This window comes from Bison bison, unplaced genomic scaffold (genome assembly GCF_000754665.1).
Source record: "Bison bison bison isolate TAMUID 2011002044 unplaced genomic scaffold, Bison_UMD1.0 scf7180017864480, whole genome shotgun sequence".
Lineage (NCBI taxonomy): Eukaryota > Metazoa > Chordata > Mammalia > Artiodactyla > Bovidae > Bison > Bison bison.
In genome coordinates this window covers 2,784,081-2,799,830 of record NW_011495040.1, presented here as the reverse complement: position 1 = coordinate 2,799,830, position 15,750 = coordinate 2,784,081, and the positions used below count along the sequence as shown (strand labels likewise).

General features: G+C 39.1%; 1 protein-coding gene across 3 annotated transcripts in view; it reads left to right on the top strand.

Annotated features, from left to right (window-relative positions):
• Positions 1–15,750, top strand: part of IMMT (inner membrane protein, mitochondrial) — a 42,633-nt gene that overhangs the window by 25,946 nt on the left and 937 nt on the right. For 2 of the 3 annotated variants that reach the window (XM_010862210.1, XM_010862209.1), the window contains exons 7-15: positions 815–951; positions 5,037–5,140; positions 6,366–6,501; positions 7,048–7,177; positions 8,593–8,607; positions 9,930–10,153; positions 12,795–12,926; positions 14,165–14,294; positions 15,625–15,741. In XM_010862210.1, coding sequence (XP_010860512.1) covers positions 815–951; positions 5,037–5,140; positions 6,366–6,501; positions 7,048–7,177; positions 8,593–8,607; positions 9,930–10,153; positions 12,795–12,926; positions 14,165–14,294; positions 15,625–15,741 — 1,125 coding nt within the window. The remainder of the gene's footprint in view (positions 1–814; positions 952–5,036; positions 5,141–6,365; positions 6,502–7,047; positions 7,178–8,592; positions 8,608–9,929; positions 10,154–12,794; positions 12,927–14,164; positions 14,295–15,624; positions 15,742–15,750) is intronic. The other variant, XM_010862211.1, reaches the window with a different exon arrangement.

The following is a 15,750-nucleotide window of genomic DNA, read 5'->3' as shown; positions in this document are numbered from 1 at the left end:
TCCAGTTGATGTACTGTTTCTTTCTTCCTGTGTTCACTTTTGTGATTTGATGGTTTTCATTTGTATTATGCATGAATTCCTTTCTTTTTGGTGTTTGTGAATCTGTGGCGTGTTTTTTTTATTTTTGGTTACCCAGGTTTTCAAGTATGTTAGCCCATTATTATATGTACTTGTGTTAGGCTGATAGTGATATAAGCTCAAACACATTCTAAAAGATCTGTTTTCTTACTCCCCTCCCCCACATTTATTCATTTTGACATCCTGTTTTATATCTTCATGTTTATCCTTTGCTCTTCCTTGTAGTTATAATTGCTTTCACAGAATTTTCTGGACTATTTCCTAAACTATGTACTAACTTATTTAAGTGACCGTCAGTCCTTTCATACATTTGTCTTTCCTGTTGTGATTTTCCCTTGTGTATAGAAAATCCCAGACAGGTTTTATTTTGGAAAAATTCAGATATACATAAAGGTAAAAATAGTATAATAACCCCCATAGATTGATCATCTGGATTAAATAAAAATTTTTTTTAATTTATTTATTTGGCTACACCAGGTCTTAGTTGCAGCATGTGGGATCTAGTTCCCTGACCAGGGATCGAACCTGTGCCCCCTCCATTGGACTACCAGGGAAGTCCCTGGATTCAATAATTTTATCATACTTTTAAGTGTAACTTTGATTCTCTAAAACTGTATTTTGTTTGTTCATTTTGGGGGGAAATGTGACACAAGACTCAACAGGTAAAGAGGGAAAGATTAAAGTAGTCAGTGGGGAAGGATCTGGTTTTTAACTTTTTTTTTTTTTTAAACTTCAGCATTAGCTAAGAGCTTAGAAGATGCCCTGAGCCAGACTGCCCGCATCACTCAGCAGGCTATTGTGGCTCAGAATGCTGCGGTGCAGGCTGTCACTGCCCACGCGAACATACTGAAAGCAGCCATGGATGATTCTGAGGTGGGCCAACGAATGTTATACGTGATTTCTTCCTCCTAATTTGGACTCTCTCGCTAAGTGAAAGCAAACTAGAATGATTGTCTTTTTAGAAAAACAAAGCAAAATGAAAGAAAAAAGAAAACTTGAAATGTTCTTTTTAATGAATTATATATAGTGCTTTATCTCACAACCATGATGTGGTATTAAGATTAGTTCAGATTTGCTCTCATGTTTTAATACTGCTTGAATGTATTTGTTGTTTGTTTTTTTTTTTTTGCTTTAAAATTGCCAACCATTTTTTAAAATACACTTTTTTATGAGATACTTTGAGATGGATACACAGTTGTCAGAAATAATACAGAGATCCCAGGGTTCCCAAAACACTAGCTACTTTAAATGCTTTTGCTGATTATTTACATTATACACTTCAAAGAATAAAGTAATTACACTAATTAAAATGTAATACTGAGACTTAGTAAATTTCCTTTACATTCAGTTATTCAGTGTATAAAAATGCATCTTGACATCAAGTCATTTAAAGAATAAAATAAAGTAGAGAACCTAATAAGTCTCAGGGATCAGGATTCTACATCATCATTAAAGTTATTTTGCCATAATGACTGAGGTTTTTAAAAAGTTAAATACACTTTCATTGCTTTAGGCATATGCACATACATCACAAAGCAGTTAAATTATACTTTTGATGCAAACAGCCAAGAAACTACAACCTTGGAAAAATGAAAAGAAGATTCTGTTTATTTAAAGTCCAAGAAGAAAGCTTAAATCTTAAAGTTCATTCTAAGAAACCACACAGGGAATATTTAATATACTGATTATGCACATGTGAGAAAGCTCGAAGTTGCATGATATCAGGAAATTGAGTTTGAACCCAAGTGAGTTCTCTCAGAAGGACAGTGATTAGAAACTTTAAAATGTCCATGGTACTACTTTGGTGGAAGGCTATACATAAGAGGGTATTTCCTCTCCCCACTGAACATATAACATGTGGTGCATGTGGCTTGAACAGTACAAAATCTATTATAATTAAGACTTTACAACTAAAGGATACCTTATAGTAGAAGTTAACCAGATTAGGTATAGTTAGCTGGTGTTAACAAAATAATCCAGAAAAATGTATGAGCACAAGTTTTGGAATGTTAAAAATTGATCCCAGCTCTTTTTCTTCTAGTAAAAAGCTGTAGTTGCATGTAGGCTCACTCTATAATATATACTGAGTTACTTTCTAAAAGGCAGTGCCTGTAAACAGTTGGACCAGAGGATCGTAGGGGAATCTGGTGTCTGTTTTATAGGACAGCTTATCTTTGGATCTCTACAAGTAGAGGGAAATACATTTTGGCCCCCAGATATGTCGTTGAGACTTACATGATTCATGAGTCTATTTGGGTTAGTTATGAAGAGTTATCCTAATATAATATCAAGGTCTTGTAACAGCATACAGTAAGGTCTTATAAAATTTTTTGCACATGAAAAGATACTGACATGGCCCAAACCAGCATCCTTTCTTGTTTTTTTTTAGTAATTGAAAAAATTTATTTATTTTTGGCTGTGCTAGGTCTTCATTGCTGTGCAGGCTTTTCTCTAGTTGTGGCAAGCAGGGACTGCACTCTAGTTGTGGTGCATGGGCTTCTGTTTGCAGTGGCTTCTCTTGTTGTAGAGCCCGGGCTCTAGGGCTGTAGGCTTCAGTACTTACAGCACAGGGGCTCAGTAGTGGGTAGCTCCTGGGGTCTGGAGCACAGGGTCAGTGGATGTGGCCCATGGGCTTAGTTGTTCTGAGGCATGATCTTCCCAGACCGGGGATCGAACCTGTGTCCCTGAATTGGCAGGTGGATTCTTAACTGCTGGACCACCAGGGAAACCCCAGCATGCTTTCTTGATATATTTTATTTTGCAAGATGGCTAGAGTGGTAGTTTACCTAAACCTCAACTTGATTATTTGCACCATGAAACAACTTTGTTTTGTTACTTTACAACAATCTACATAATTATAAAACATAAAAAGTTCAAAAGTGAGATACAAAGGTAAAAAAGAAAGTACCAAGTATTTCTTCTAAAAGCAATTCTTAACCTAGGGTCAAATCTGTGGATAGAATTCAGGGGCTCATTAAACTTGGATGGAAAATATCTTTATTTTCACTAGCCTTAGAAGCTTTTCCTTCATTTATGAATATTGACAACAAAAGCAGTAGTGTTAGTAGTATTCATAACTTTATTACTGAGAGAGCACAAGTATTTTCCTATCACATTATGGGTACTTACAGACTGTTGAAATATCATTTATGCTCATCACTACTTCTAGATTAGGGTATTTATTAGTCCTGCCACTGAATCTTGGTTTGTGTGTCGCAGACTTAAAAAATACATATTTTTTGATCAAATTTCAGTGTAATTGGGCTCCTTTGTAATCTCGTAGTTTCATTTTAAGCATTTAAAAATGTTATTCAGAGAGGCTTCCTCAGATTGCCACAGTGGTCCAGTGGCCAGGTTAATCCTGCCTTAAGGAACTTGGTTGTTTAAACTTTCTGTTGATAATGAATGTACCTTTAAAATCAAGATCACACTTGATGTCAAGGGGAACATAAGGTTGAGAATTGCTTGTGAATGATCCAAAGCAGAGGCATTACTGAGTCCTCTTCCCCTTCAAGTAGCAGGCCTAGGGCTGCAGAGGCAAAACCACTTGTGTTTCTGACAGGGGAAGATACAGGATGGTCATCCAAGGCCCAGGACACCTAACTCAGAGGGCACTCATGTTTTGGGTGTGCAGCAGCCCTTGCTGTGACTCTCTTTGGTGACTTGTCAACTATAATTATTGAATTACTTTAGTCATTTTTTTCCTTGACGATAAATATTTTATTTTCTGGTAATTTAATATGTTCCTGTTTTTCACAAAGGTCCTGGTATAGTGTATAGTCACCCGTCAGTATGTACAGGGCGTTGGGTCCAGTATCAGCCAGGGATACCACAATTCAGGGATGCTCGTCTCATAATTGGCCCTTCTGCATCTGAGGATTGAGCCAGCTGTGGATTGTGTAGTGCTCTGCTAAAAAAAGATCTTCATATAAGTGGTCCCATGCAATTTAGACCTGTGTTGTTAAAGGGTCAGCTGTACTTTGAAGATAAGCCCTAAGGTGGTTTTGTCATATCTAAACATAATATACTACTTTAACCTATATCTACTTGGCAAAGGAAAGGGAGAAAGAAAGTCATTTAAAATAGTTAATAACTAATTTTAAAAGTAGTTTTAAAGAGTTCAAACAGTTGCAAATAGCATCCTGCTCATTGTTTATATGATACAGAGTGAGGGGGAGGATGGAAGCTGGACTCATCTGTGCCACACCTTCAGTTGCAAGGGTTCTCACACACTCTTGTGTGAGCATCTTGCTGCACAGAGTGTGATTATTCTGCTAGAGGTGGTTTTTATTTTTGGTATGATATAAGCCGTAAATATGAGCCAGCTCTGCTCAGCTGAAAAAGGTGGCAGTTAGTTCCAATGCTGGAGCAAAAAATGTTGAACCTGCCAAAGGAATTCCCAAGGGAGACATTTATATAAAGTCCACATTGTGTAAAACCAGCTCAAGGTGGAGTGGGGTTCTTGACAAGACTTGATTTTCTCCTTAAAGATTATGGATAGAGTCATTCTTGTGGGTAATGTTTTGGGGAAGTAGAGACCCCACAAGTGTGTAAACTTTCTATTATACTTACTAATATTTCAGTAGACCTCCAAGTAAGAAAATTTTAAGTACTGGTGCTTCGTTGAAGAAAGATTTAATCCGCAGACAGTTCATGACAAGTTGTTGTTCTTATTCATCTTTTCTGCTTCATATCTCCTTTTGAGAATCTAGCAAAAATATTCTCTCTCTTTAGAGCATACTTGTGCACTGGAACACACGCTTACAGTTTTGGGGGGCTGGTTGATGGGAGATGATTCATGGACTTCTTTGAACCTTTCATGAACATTAGATTAAGAGTTCCTGTTTGGGAGAAATGTTAGGTATACTTTTTTAACCTTTGACTTTCTGTATTTAGTTATGTTATTGTGACAGTACTAGTAGTTATTCATGTGTTCGTAACTAAAGCTTTTTGTTTAGATTGCAGGTGACAAGAAGTCAGCTCAGTGGCGCACAGTGGAGGGCGCGTTGAAGGAACGCAGAAAGGCAGTAGATGAGGCTGCTGATGCCCTTCTCAAAGCCAAGTAATTACTCATGGACTTTGACAAGTAATTAGGGCCTCCTGGTGGCTTTCTTTTGGCTCTGTTTTCTTTGTACTGTCTACATAGAAAGAGGAGAAGCCCTTCCCTTCTCCACCTGTACTATATTTTGGTATTAGGAACATGAAAATTTAAAAGGAAGAGAGAGAATAAAATACATAATCTGGCCAAAATAAATTTGGCAGAAACTTAGATAAACAATTTTGTATTTTCTTTGCATATTACTTAGGTGATATGTCTATAGTTTACAGAGATTCTGCCATTATTTCATGGTTTTTCTGGGATGGCTTGAGCAGTTTTATCAGAATTTAAGGAGTGTGTCACACTCTCTTTGCCTTAACTACCAAAGTAGTTAGCATATAATAGGTCTAGTTTTATGTTACCTTGACCTTGATTCCTGAAAGTTGGCTAAAACTAGAATCAAGCAAGCAAACCAAATATAAGTTCAATCTCTGTCAATAGGAACCTAATATTTGAAAATGGGTTCTCACCAACATTATGGAACTGTTATTTGTCATTCAGAATTTTGTTGTCTTAACATAATATTTATAATTGGTAGAGAAAGGGAAGCTTTCTGATAAAGCCAGCATGTCTTTTAGGAGATTGACAGCATGATGTTCATCACATCAGTAGACCATGAGTCAGGGCTCTGAGTTCTGTGTTTGTGGGTTGTAGATTATAGTCCATCCAACCTGAATCGAGAGGGCTCCCGAAGACCCAGCCCTATGCTCAGTGAGCTCTTCAGTTTGCTCCCTTGCCTTTATCTTCCTCAAGCTCTCATTGGCAAGGGAGTCAACCTAATCCTTGCAAAAGCTACCATTTATTGAGTGCTCTCAATAGCACAGTAGCAGGTACTGTGCAAGACACTGCTATTGAATTACTTCTAATCCCTATGCCAGAGTGAGCAACAAAGGAGAGGCTGGTCTGGGAGCTAAATCCAGGTCTGCTGGGTTCTGAAGCCTATGTCTTTTCCTGTACACCATGCTACTCATCTGGTCCACTCTTTAAATCTAACTTGAGGTGGTAAAAAACCGAGGTGTTTTCAATTGGTGAGGAAAACTTCTCTGCCTCAATATTGAGTGTGAAAAAGCATTGAGTAGTTGTTTCAAATTAAATGTTTCATAGACTTAATTGTAACTTGTATTGATTTCAATTTTTTTAATAAAGTTGGCAAAGATTAATACTAAACCTTTGTTTTATTGGTTTCCAGAGAAGAGTTAGAGAAGATGAAAAGTGTAATTGAAAATGCAAAGAAAGAAGAGGTTGCTGGGGCCAAATCTCATATAACCGCTGCAGAGGGGAAGCTTCACAACATGATCATTGATCTGGATAATGTGGTCCAAAAGGTGTGTTTTTCAGGTCTTTTATAAGTATTTTTTATTTTTTAATGTAGTTCTTTTGTCAAGGGGTTTTTAAGAATTCAGGAAAATATTAAGGTTCCTGTCATCTTTCTCCCTTCCCCTGGAAAAGAATATTAGTTGTTACTAATTTTAGAAACTTGCTTTGGACATGAAGTGAATTGTTCAGTATTCTTGATACATTTTATAATAGGTAAGTGTTTGCTCATGGTCATTACCGCTTATGGAAATTCCCATTTTGTAGCATCTCTTTTGTCTGCACTTCTGATCTGTGTGGTTAGTTTTTCCATGACCCAGAGAAAGAGGGACAATGGAGTAAGGAGATGGGAAAGGGCTTATCCATGGCATTTGAACAGAATTAGATGGAAACAAAGACAACACTTACATTCCTTTCTCTGACCTTTAGATTTCTTTCTATGTATTACTTATATATTCACAACCAAATGTAAATAAATACATGAATATGACATATTTTTTGGAGTGTTTATGGTATTTTTTGTTCATTTTAACCACATACCCCTTGTATTTGTTCAGGTTCAGGCAGCTCAATCTGAGGCTAAGGTCGTGTCTCAGTATCATGAGCTTGTGGTCCAAGCCCGGGAAGACTTTAAACGAGAGCTGGACAGTATTACTCCAGAAGTCTTGCCGGGGTGGAAGGGGATGAGTAAGTGCAACTGAAGTGTTGGTATTTTACTTTTTCAGTTTTTTTTTTTTTTTAAAACAACTGATCATCAGATCTAAACTTATCGGCTCCATTCTCTAGTCTAAACCCCTCTGGCATGCATATTTCATCTCATGTGCAGTATAGTGTTTTCAGCATTTTATTTCAGCTCTACCTGTGACAGGTGACACACCCTGTTTAGCAATGGTGAACACAAATTCCAGCCAGTGTAATTTGGAATCTTAGTGAGTGAAGTGACATTTTAACCTTGACTCTATTTGCCTATTATATATAAAATTATTGAAAACCTTTGGCACTTTAAAAATATTCATAATGAATTACTTAAGGCATACCTTGTAACTGCTCTGTGACAGCCTTGATTGAGAACTCACCTGGGACATTAGGTGAAAAGGGAAGTTCAGGCTGTGTGGCCTTCAGCTTGCAAATTGCTCAGATTGCAGGGAATTTGGTGGCTAAACAATTACACATTGTAACTGCAGGGAGTAGTCACATCTGCATGAAGTGCTGTGTGACTAAAATCACAGAGATCTGGAGTCTCAACAAAATCAAAATAGAACTTCCTAAATGCCAATGTCTTTTAGAAACTGAATGTCAGGTAGCATTTGAAGAACTAGTGATACAGGCCTCTCTGGGGTGAAGGTGTTGAAGTTGCATCACAGAACCAAGGCTGGTCTGAGTAGCTCAGGTAATAATGCCAGTGCAGGGATTTTAACGGCATCAGGGCCAACCAGAACGATTTAATGGCAAGAAGTAGAATCAAGGCTGTCAAAAAATAACAGATATGAAGTTAGTTTTTTTTTCATGTGGTTGATTCACCTAAGAGGGAGATAGCAGTTTCTCGTCAAAGCAGAAAATAAAATCAGGATTTGTATGAAAGGATTAAGTGGAGAAATATACAGAGTTCAGTCTGGTAATAGGTTGAGACAGAACTGTTTATCTTGTCCATCTTTGCCCATTCTTCCTGCAGCACTGGGTCAGCTCCCTGTTTCTTTGGTTGAGAACCAGATTAAGTGGTTGACTTAATGGACTGTGACTTCCTGAAATAACCTGCAAGCTAATGTGAAGTGGGGGAATAAACGAGAATTGTAGTTCTGTGTAAAAATTTAGTTGTTGCTTCATGAAGAGAGATGAGTCCCCAGAAACCAAAACTACTTTCAGTGTCATTCACTCTCTGATTTTCTGAAATGTTAGAATTTACCTTGATTTATACTGTTTTATGATCCTTTAAAACTTTTTTAGGAAATACACTCATCATTTTGCTTTTCAGTACTAAAATGTGCTTTTTCTACTACTGGCTTCTGGTTCCTTCTTGTTGTCTTTTGGATATTTCTGTACAATGATTAATAACTGATACATGTACTTTCTTTTTCTCAAACCGTTGTTCTTTTCCTTTGTAGGTATTTCTGACCTAGGTGAGTAGTTACATGCATTTTATGTTTAAAGACTTGTGTTTTAAGTCTTAAAAAGGCTCAAGTCTTTATTTTGCCTGTGATTCTCATACTAAACTATCAAAATTAATATAAAATAGAATTATGTTGCTTGCCATAAATCTAATTTGGATATTTTTGTCATCCATATGTTCTCAGGAACAAAAACGTTTTTACCATGTGATCGGAAACCTGTAGATGTGATATATGTGAAGATATATATTTTTAAGTTTTTATTTTATAAAATTTCAAGCATTAAAAAGGAAGAAGAAAATTGTAATGAACTCCTGTGGACCCGTCTCCCAACTTTAGCAATTACCAACACCTGGCTGGTTTTGTCTCATTTATTCCCCCAGCTTATGTTGAAGCAAATCCCAAATATCATATTCTTTCACTTGTAAAAACTTTCTGTATATTTTACTGTTATCACCAAACCATTGTCACACTCAACAATAATTCTTTGTGTTATCAAAGTTGCTTCAGAGTTCAAATAGCCCACTTTCTAGAATAAGTTTTTTTTAGTTCTTTTTGATCAAATCAATATCTAAAGGAGCTACACATATTGAATTTGGTCTATAAATCTCTTATTCTTTTTTTGCTTCTTGATTTACTTAATTGTGGAATTGTGTCATTTGTCATATAGGATTTCCCATAGTCTTTATTTTGCTGTTACAGCCGTAATTGTTAACCTGTGGTAATATCTCAGAACACTTGTGGAGTGTGAGATTGGGAAAGAAAAAAAAGAGAGTCAGAATCTGAATATAATTATTTTGAAAAGCTCTAAAAATGGTTCTGATGGACAGCTCTGGCTGCAGATTACTGTCGTGGATTATATTACCTGTGTAAGAAAAAGTACAAAGTTCTGATTAGGGAAAAGTCTGAGAGAATTTGAATTTGAGTCAAGTTTTAGCAGAAAAGAATCTTTATTTGGATTCCTGTTATGCTTGAAAGAAAATGATTGTGTATGTAAGCTTGTCCTGAGAGGCAAAATTACATTGAGTTATAAAGCCAGTTTATAATTAGTTTAGATTGGAAGTACTACTAATTTGGGTTACTGGAAAAAAAAAAAAGTGGTTCTATACTTGAAGGCCTCCCTGAACAGTTTTGCTTGGAATTGGAAATATCCAGTTGTTGGACATGAGCTGTGCATTTCTGATTACACTGCAACCTCTGTATCTCTTGTGAAATGTCAGCTCCTCTTGTCTTTTCTTTCTAGCTGTGAAAATTAAATTGCAGTCAGTTGAGGCAAGTTACTTGGATGTATGATTTGGGTGGCATCATTGACATTTTCATGTGGTTTGGTTTAGCTGACAAGCTGTCTGCCGATGACCTGAATGCCCTGATTGCTCATGCGCATCGCCGTATTGACCAGCTGAACAGAGCACTGGCCGAACAGAAAGCCACAGAGAAGCAGCACATTGCCTTAGCCTTGGAGAAACAGAAGCTGGAGGAAAAGCGGGCGTTTGACTCTGCAGTAGCAAAAGCATTAGAGCATCACAGAAGTGAGATACAGGCTGAACAGGACAGAAAGGTAAAGAAATGAGTAAAGTTAACCAATATTTATGTGAATCTAGCTTGATTATCTACCTCTCGAAAATAATAGCAGCAGTCACTGACTTCAGAATACTAGCTGTCAATTAGGCCAGCCCATCTTTGAATGGAGCATCTGCCCTTGTTCTTGTCAGAACGTCTAGGAAAGGATGAGTCTAACAGCGAGCCTTTATGTTGAACAGATGCAGAAGTGCCAGAAAGTAATGAGCTGCTAGCATCCCGGATTATCTAGCTTGTCTTTTCCCAGTGGAGCCTTTCAGCCCCTTAAGCAGTGTTGAAAAAGTCTCTGTTGTTTAGTCACTCAGTTGTGTCCGGCTCTTGGGACCCCAGGAACTATAGCCTGCCAGGCTCCTCTGTCCATGGGCTTTCCTAGGCAAGAATACTGGAGTGGGTTGCCTTTTCCTTCTCCAGGGGATCTCCCCAATCCAGAGATCGAACCATGTCTCGTGCATTGGCAGGCAGGTTCTTTACCACTGAGCTACCTGGGAAGCCCAGAAGTCCCTGTTGGATTCTGAGAATATTTTTCTCTGAGTGTTTCTGAGTGGTTGGTAGTTAAGCATGGATGAAATAGCTGTGGTCTGCTGCCTGTGCACATTGTGTATTAAAGAGGTGTCTACTGACTGATTAGGAACCTCGCTACTCATTCTACCTTCGGGTATTCTCTGACCATTTACTCCTAAAAGTGCTTTCTTCCTTAGACGGCCAGATACCACACTCTGCCGGCCCTTCCCCCACCTTGCTGACACTCTTTGGCCTCTGTTGCTCAGCCTTTCAAATATCAGCGTGCATTTACATTGTCCTGAAACCTTTTATCCATCTTGCTGCCTCCAGGTGCTCTTAGCTAGTCCTGTGGCCAATGTCACTGACATTTATTTTGCAGGCTCTGACCTCTGCTGTGGTTTCTTGGGCTGACTTGATGACTCCCAGCTGGATTTTCAGTAGTCATTTCATGTTCAAAACAAATTTCTTGATTCTGTGCAACCTGTTTTCCAGCCCCTCAGCTTGTTTTTCTCTAAACAAATCTCCATGCACTCAGTTAATCAAGCTAGAAATCGTGCTCAGTTAGTTGTTCCTCCATCAACTTTCGCATTCAGGCCATTGAGAGTCTACCAAGCTCTGCATCAAGAGTAAATCCCCAAACTCTCCACTAGTTTCTCTTTCAGTTACCACCACCTTAGTCTACATTGTCTTCTTGACAGGTGGTTCCCTGTTTGCATACCCATCTTTCTTTGTTTACACAGGCAGATGGTCTTTATTTATAAAATATATTCTCATCAGACACTGTGCTGCTGCAAATTCTCCACTGACTGCCCACTGCATTTAATATAAAATCCAAATTCATAACTTATACCTGGAAAGCCCTTGATCTCATTCCTGTTTGCTGTGAGCCAGGCTTCCCTTACTTGTTTTATTTCGCAGGTTCCCTGAGTTTTTTTATTGATGTTGTTTTGGTGCCTTGACTACATCTTTTTGAAGGCAGAAGGAGAAGAGGGTAGTAGAGGATGAGATGGTTGGATGGCATCACCAACTCAGTGAACATGAGTTTGAGCAAACTCCGGGAGTTGGTAATGAACAGGGAGGCCTGGTGTGCTGCAGTCCATGGGGTTGCAAAGAGTTGGACACGACTGAGTGACTGACCAACAACAGCCCATTCCTGTTCCCTTCCCTCTAAAGTAGAGCCTCTGTATTACTTTTTCATCTATTGCCCTATTTATTTTCTTAACAAGTATCACAGTCTGAGATGTCACTCATTCCTCTCTTGAAATATATACCTTGGCAATAGTGCGAGAAGTTTGTCTACCTTGAGCACCATTTCATTCACGCTTATAGTGGGCAGTACCTGGCACAGGACTGGTACTTCATAAATATTTATCCATTGACTGAATGGATTCATTTATTAACTGTATTGTTTCTGAGAAAAGTTATGAATTCCAGGTAATTAGTGTTAAGTAATTTGTAGCGTGATCCATGTCTAATTATTAAGCCAGACTTGATAGACTTTCCAATTTTGCCTTGATTTGGCCTGTGTGAATCTAAATTCATATGAAAATCAGCAGTTTCAGAGCAGCTTTCTTTGTTGAGAGAGATTGTGTTCAATAACTGCCAGATATTTGTTAATTTTCTTAACACTTCTGCATGGTAGGCATTATTATTCACAGAGGAGAAAATGGAGACAGAAGATGAATAATTTTGCTGAGGGCACACACATAGTTGCAGTGAAGCTGTGTTTGATCTCAAATCTTTATAGTTGTTTTTTCTATGAGCTTGGATTTCTTAATTCCCAGGGGAGTTTGTGATTCAGGAAATGACAGTGTTTGTTTCGGAGACAGCCTGGTGATATGGAAGAAACCCAAGTTTGAGGGAGGGGTCAAAGAAGCCTGTTTGAATCTGATTTTGCTATAGCCATATGACATAGCTGTGTGACCTTATATGAGTCGCTTTTCCACACTTAGCTTTCTGATTCATATTAGCATTCGAAGTATAGAGTGTGTTCACATTCACGGCCAATCATAGGGGTTCCAGATCAAGAAGTTGCCATCATCGTGGTTATTGGTCTTTCTCATTTGCTTAAGCATTTGTGCAGATTTGAGAACTCCTCATTACTGTGCTTGGCTTCACAGGTAGAGGAAGTCAGAGACGCCATGGAGAATGAAATGAGAACCCAGCTTCGCCGGCAGGCTGCTGCCCACACTGATCACTTACGAGACGTCCTTAGGGTCCAAGAGCAGGAACTGAAGTATGAGTTTGAGCAGGTGAGGACCTGTTGTAAAGCATTGTCTCTTCTTCAACCTTCTTTTCCCATTTATGTTATAAATAGTTTCTGCTTTCATCTAATGTCTCCATGTCCTTTCATATGAGGTGTGGAAGCATGGAGCAAAGTTTCTAATGGTACCCATCGTGGAGTGCAGGGGAAGGGGGAGCTTTTTTGTCATGTAAATATTCATTGATTTCGCTGCGTTGGGTCTTAGTTGAAGCATGTGGGATCTTTGTGGGCTCACAGACTCTAGTTGTGGTGTGCAGGATCAGTAGTTGCGGCGAGCAGATTTAGTTGCTCCTCAGCATGTGGGATCTTAGTTCCCTAACCAGGGATCAAACCCTAGTGTCCAGCATTGCAAGGCAGATTCTTAACCACTGGACCACCAGGGAAGTCCTGGTTGGGGGGTGGGTGGGTGAAGTGGTGGGCTTTTGTATATTTGCAAATCTGCTCCTTCTTACATTAAGGTGTACCTGTGTGTTACTGATCAGATAAGTGTTTTATATCTATGTCCTAGTCATTTGGAGACTTCAGAGCTTTAAGGAGTGTTGGTACAGGGATTTCAGGTATGCAGGTAGTGATACTTGAGACATGTATTTCCTGCTTTATCTCCACAAACTCTGTGGATTACGTAGTAGTTCTCAGATTTTTATATCTGAGGAAACATCCGAGAGAGGTGAAGTTTGGAAATACAGCAAATCATGAGGATACCTTTCATAATGAGTTTCTACTCAGGCCGTTTATAATACATTAACTTATTATCTTGTCTCACAAGAAGGGAATGAGGTTTTCTAAGTACGGAAAGCTTCTGGAAAATTGAAATTTATGCTGATAGGAAAAGGTATATTACTTTAAATTCTATTTGTTGTGTATTTTTCTGAGAAAAAAATGAACTCAAGAAGATACTGAATTGAATGTAAATATGGGTGGCTATATAGTTACCTTATTTTCTAAAGTTGTCATTTTCTCATTTTAATAGACTTCTTCCTTCTGGTCTTCCTCCTCTTAATATTAGGTTCCACCAGTAAATTTGTAGAAGATTAAAATTAAACATCAGATATAAATTTTAAGAAATTTTTGAAACTTGACACACAGTGTAGGAGTTTCATGACACCTGTTTTGAGATAAAGGCCGTCTTTGCTTTTGAACATAGCAGTTGTTGGAAGACTTAGTGACCCAATAAGTGACATACATGGAGGTAGCATCACTTTTTTTGTCAACTATTTATACTTTCAGGACCTGTCTGAGAAACTTGCTGAACAAGAATTACAGTTTCGTCGGCTCAGCCAGGAGCAGGTTGACAACTTTACTCTGGATATAAACACTGCCTATGCCAGACTGAGAGGAATCGAGCAGGCTGTTCAGAGTAAGCACGTGGAACCTCTTACAGCTGACTTCATTCAGCCCTACTTCTTAGAGTAAATTCTCGTTATGAGGATAATGGTGTACCTGCATTGACATTAGGGAATGAAGATGCCAAAATCACTCTAATCAGTTGTATTCATTTCTTAGAAAATTAGCATCAGATTTGGTTAAGTTTGGATTACAGTGCTGTGAGAGGGAACTTAAAGTGTTGGTCACTGGGTCATGTCCAGTTCTTTGTGACCCCATGGCCTGTAGCCTACCAGACTCATCTGTTCACGGACTCTCCGGCAAGAATACTAGAGTGGGTTGCCATGCCCTCCTCCAGGGGATCTTCCTGACCCAGGGATTGAACTCAGGATTCCCGCATTGCAGGCAAATTCTTTACCATCTGAGCCATCAGGGAAGCCTCAAACTTAAGGAATCTAAAACTTAAACCTAAAATACCTTGCAGTTATACTCATTATGTGACCAGCATGAGGTCACCATTTACATGGCAGTTTACCCTATACACTTTGGTTGTGTCCCACACACCAAGTGGAGAAAAGGTCAGTGTTGTGGCATGCTCACCCTCAAGGCTCTGCTGACCCATGTCCAGCCCTGCTGTCACAGGGTTAGCTGGGGGTGATTTGCTGTTCCATGCACCAGATGGACAGTAGTTATACTGAGGCCTCCATGGGCCGCACTGAGAGGGAAATGTCCTGACAGTGAAGGTGTTATTAATGAAATGGGCTTCTTTGGGGTGTGATGGAACCTTTTTTTTGTCAGATTAGTAGAACAAACTGAGTACTCATAAAATTTCAGGATCCAGTAGCCTTCCATTCCTTTGCAGGAAGTTTCTGATGGCCTTAGTAGAAGTCTTAGCCTAGATTAAGAGGTATGTCTCTTTCTCAGAACATTTCTGGAGATAAATATATCTGAATTAGATACCATCCACTGTCCCAGATGTCACAGGGAGAGGGAAGGTAGACTCACCTGTGTATATCCATCTGCCCTACTCCCTCCAGGGTTGTAGTCAAAACGAGTCCTCAACCACTGATGGACATTGGGTTGTTTCCAGTGATTACAAATAAAGTTGTGATGAAAATTTGTGTACAAAAACCGCCCCCCACCACCAAGTCCTCAGCCAAGTATGTCGTGCCTGGTGGCCTCATGTGAAGAGGCTGGCTAGGAAAGACTGCGCCAGAAGCAAGTGGTGGGATGGGCGAGGCAGAGGCTCTGTCCAGCCCCATCTTCCCCTTTTGTGGACTCAGCTTATTGAGGTGTATCAGTTCTCTGCATATATGAGAAGGACTTGTAGTCAAGTGGGGAAAACAATCTGTCTTTTTTTGTAGGTCATGCAGTTGCTGAGGAGGAGGCCCGAAAAGTGCACCAGCTCTGGCTCTCAGTGGAGGCCCTGAGGTACCGCATGAAGACGGCGTCTGCAGACCTGCCCACAGTTCCCCTGGGCAGTGCGGTTG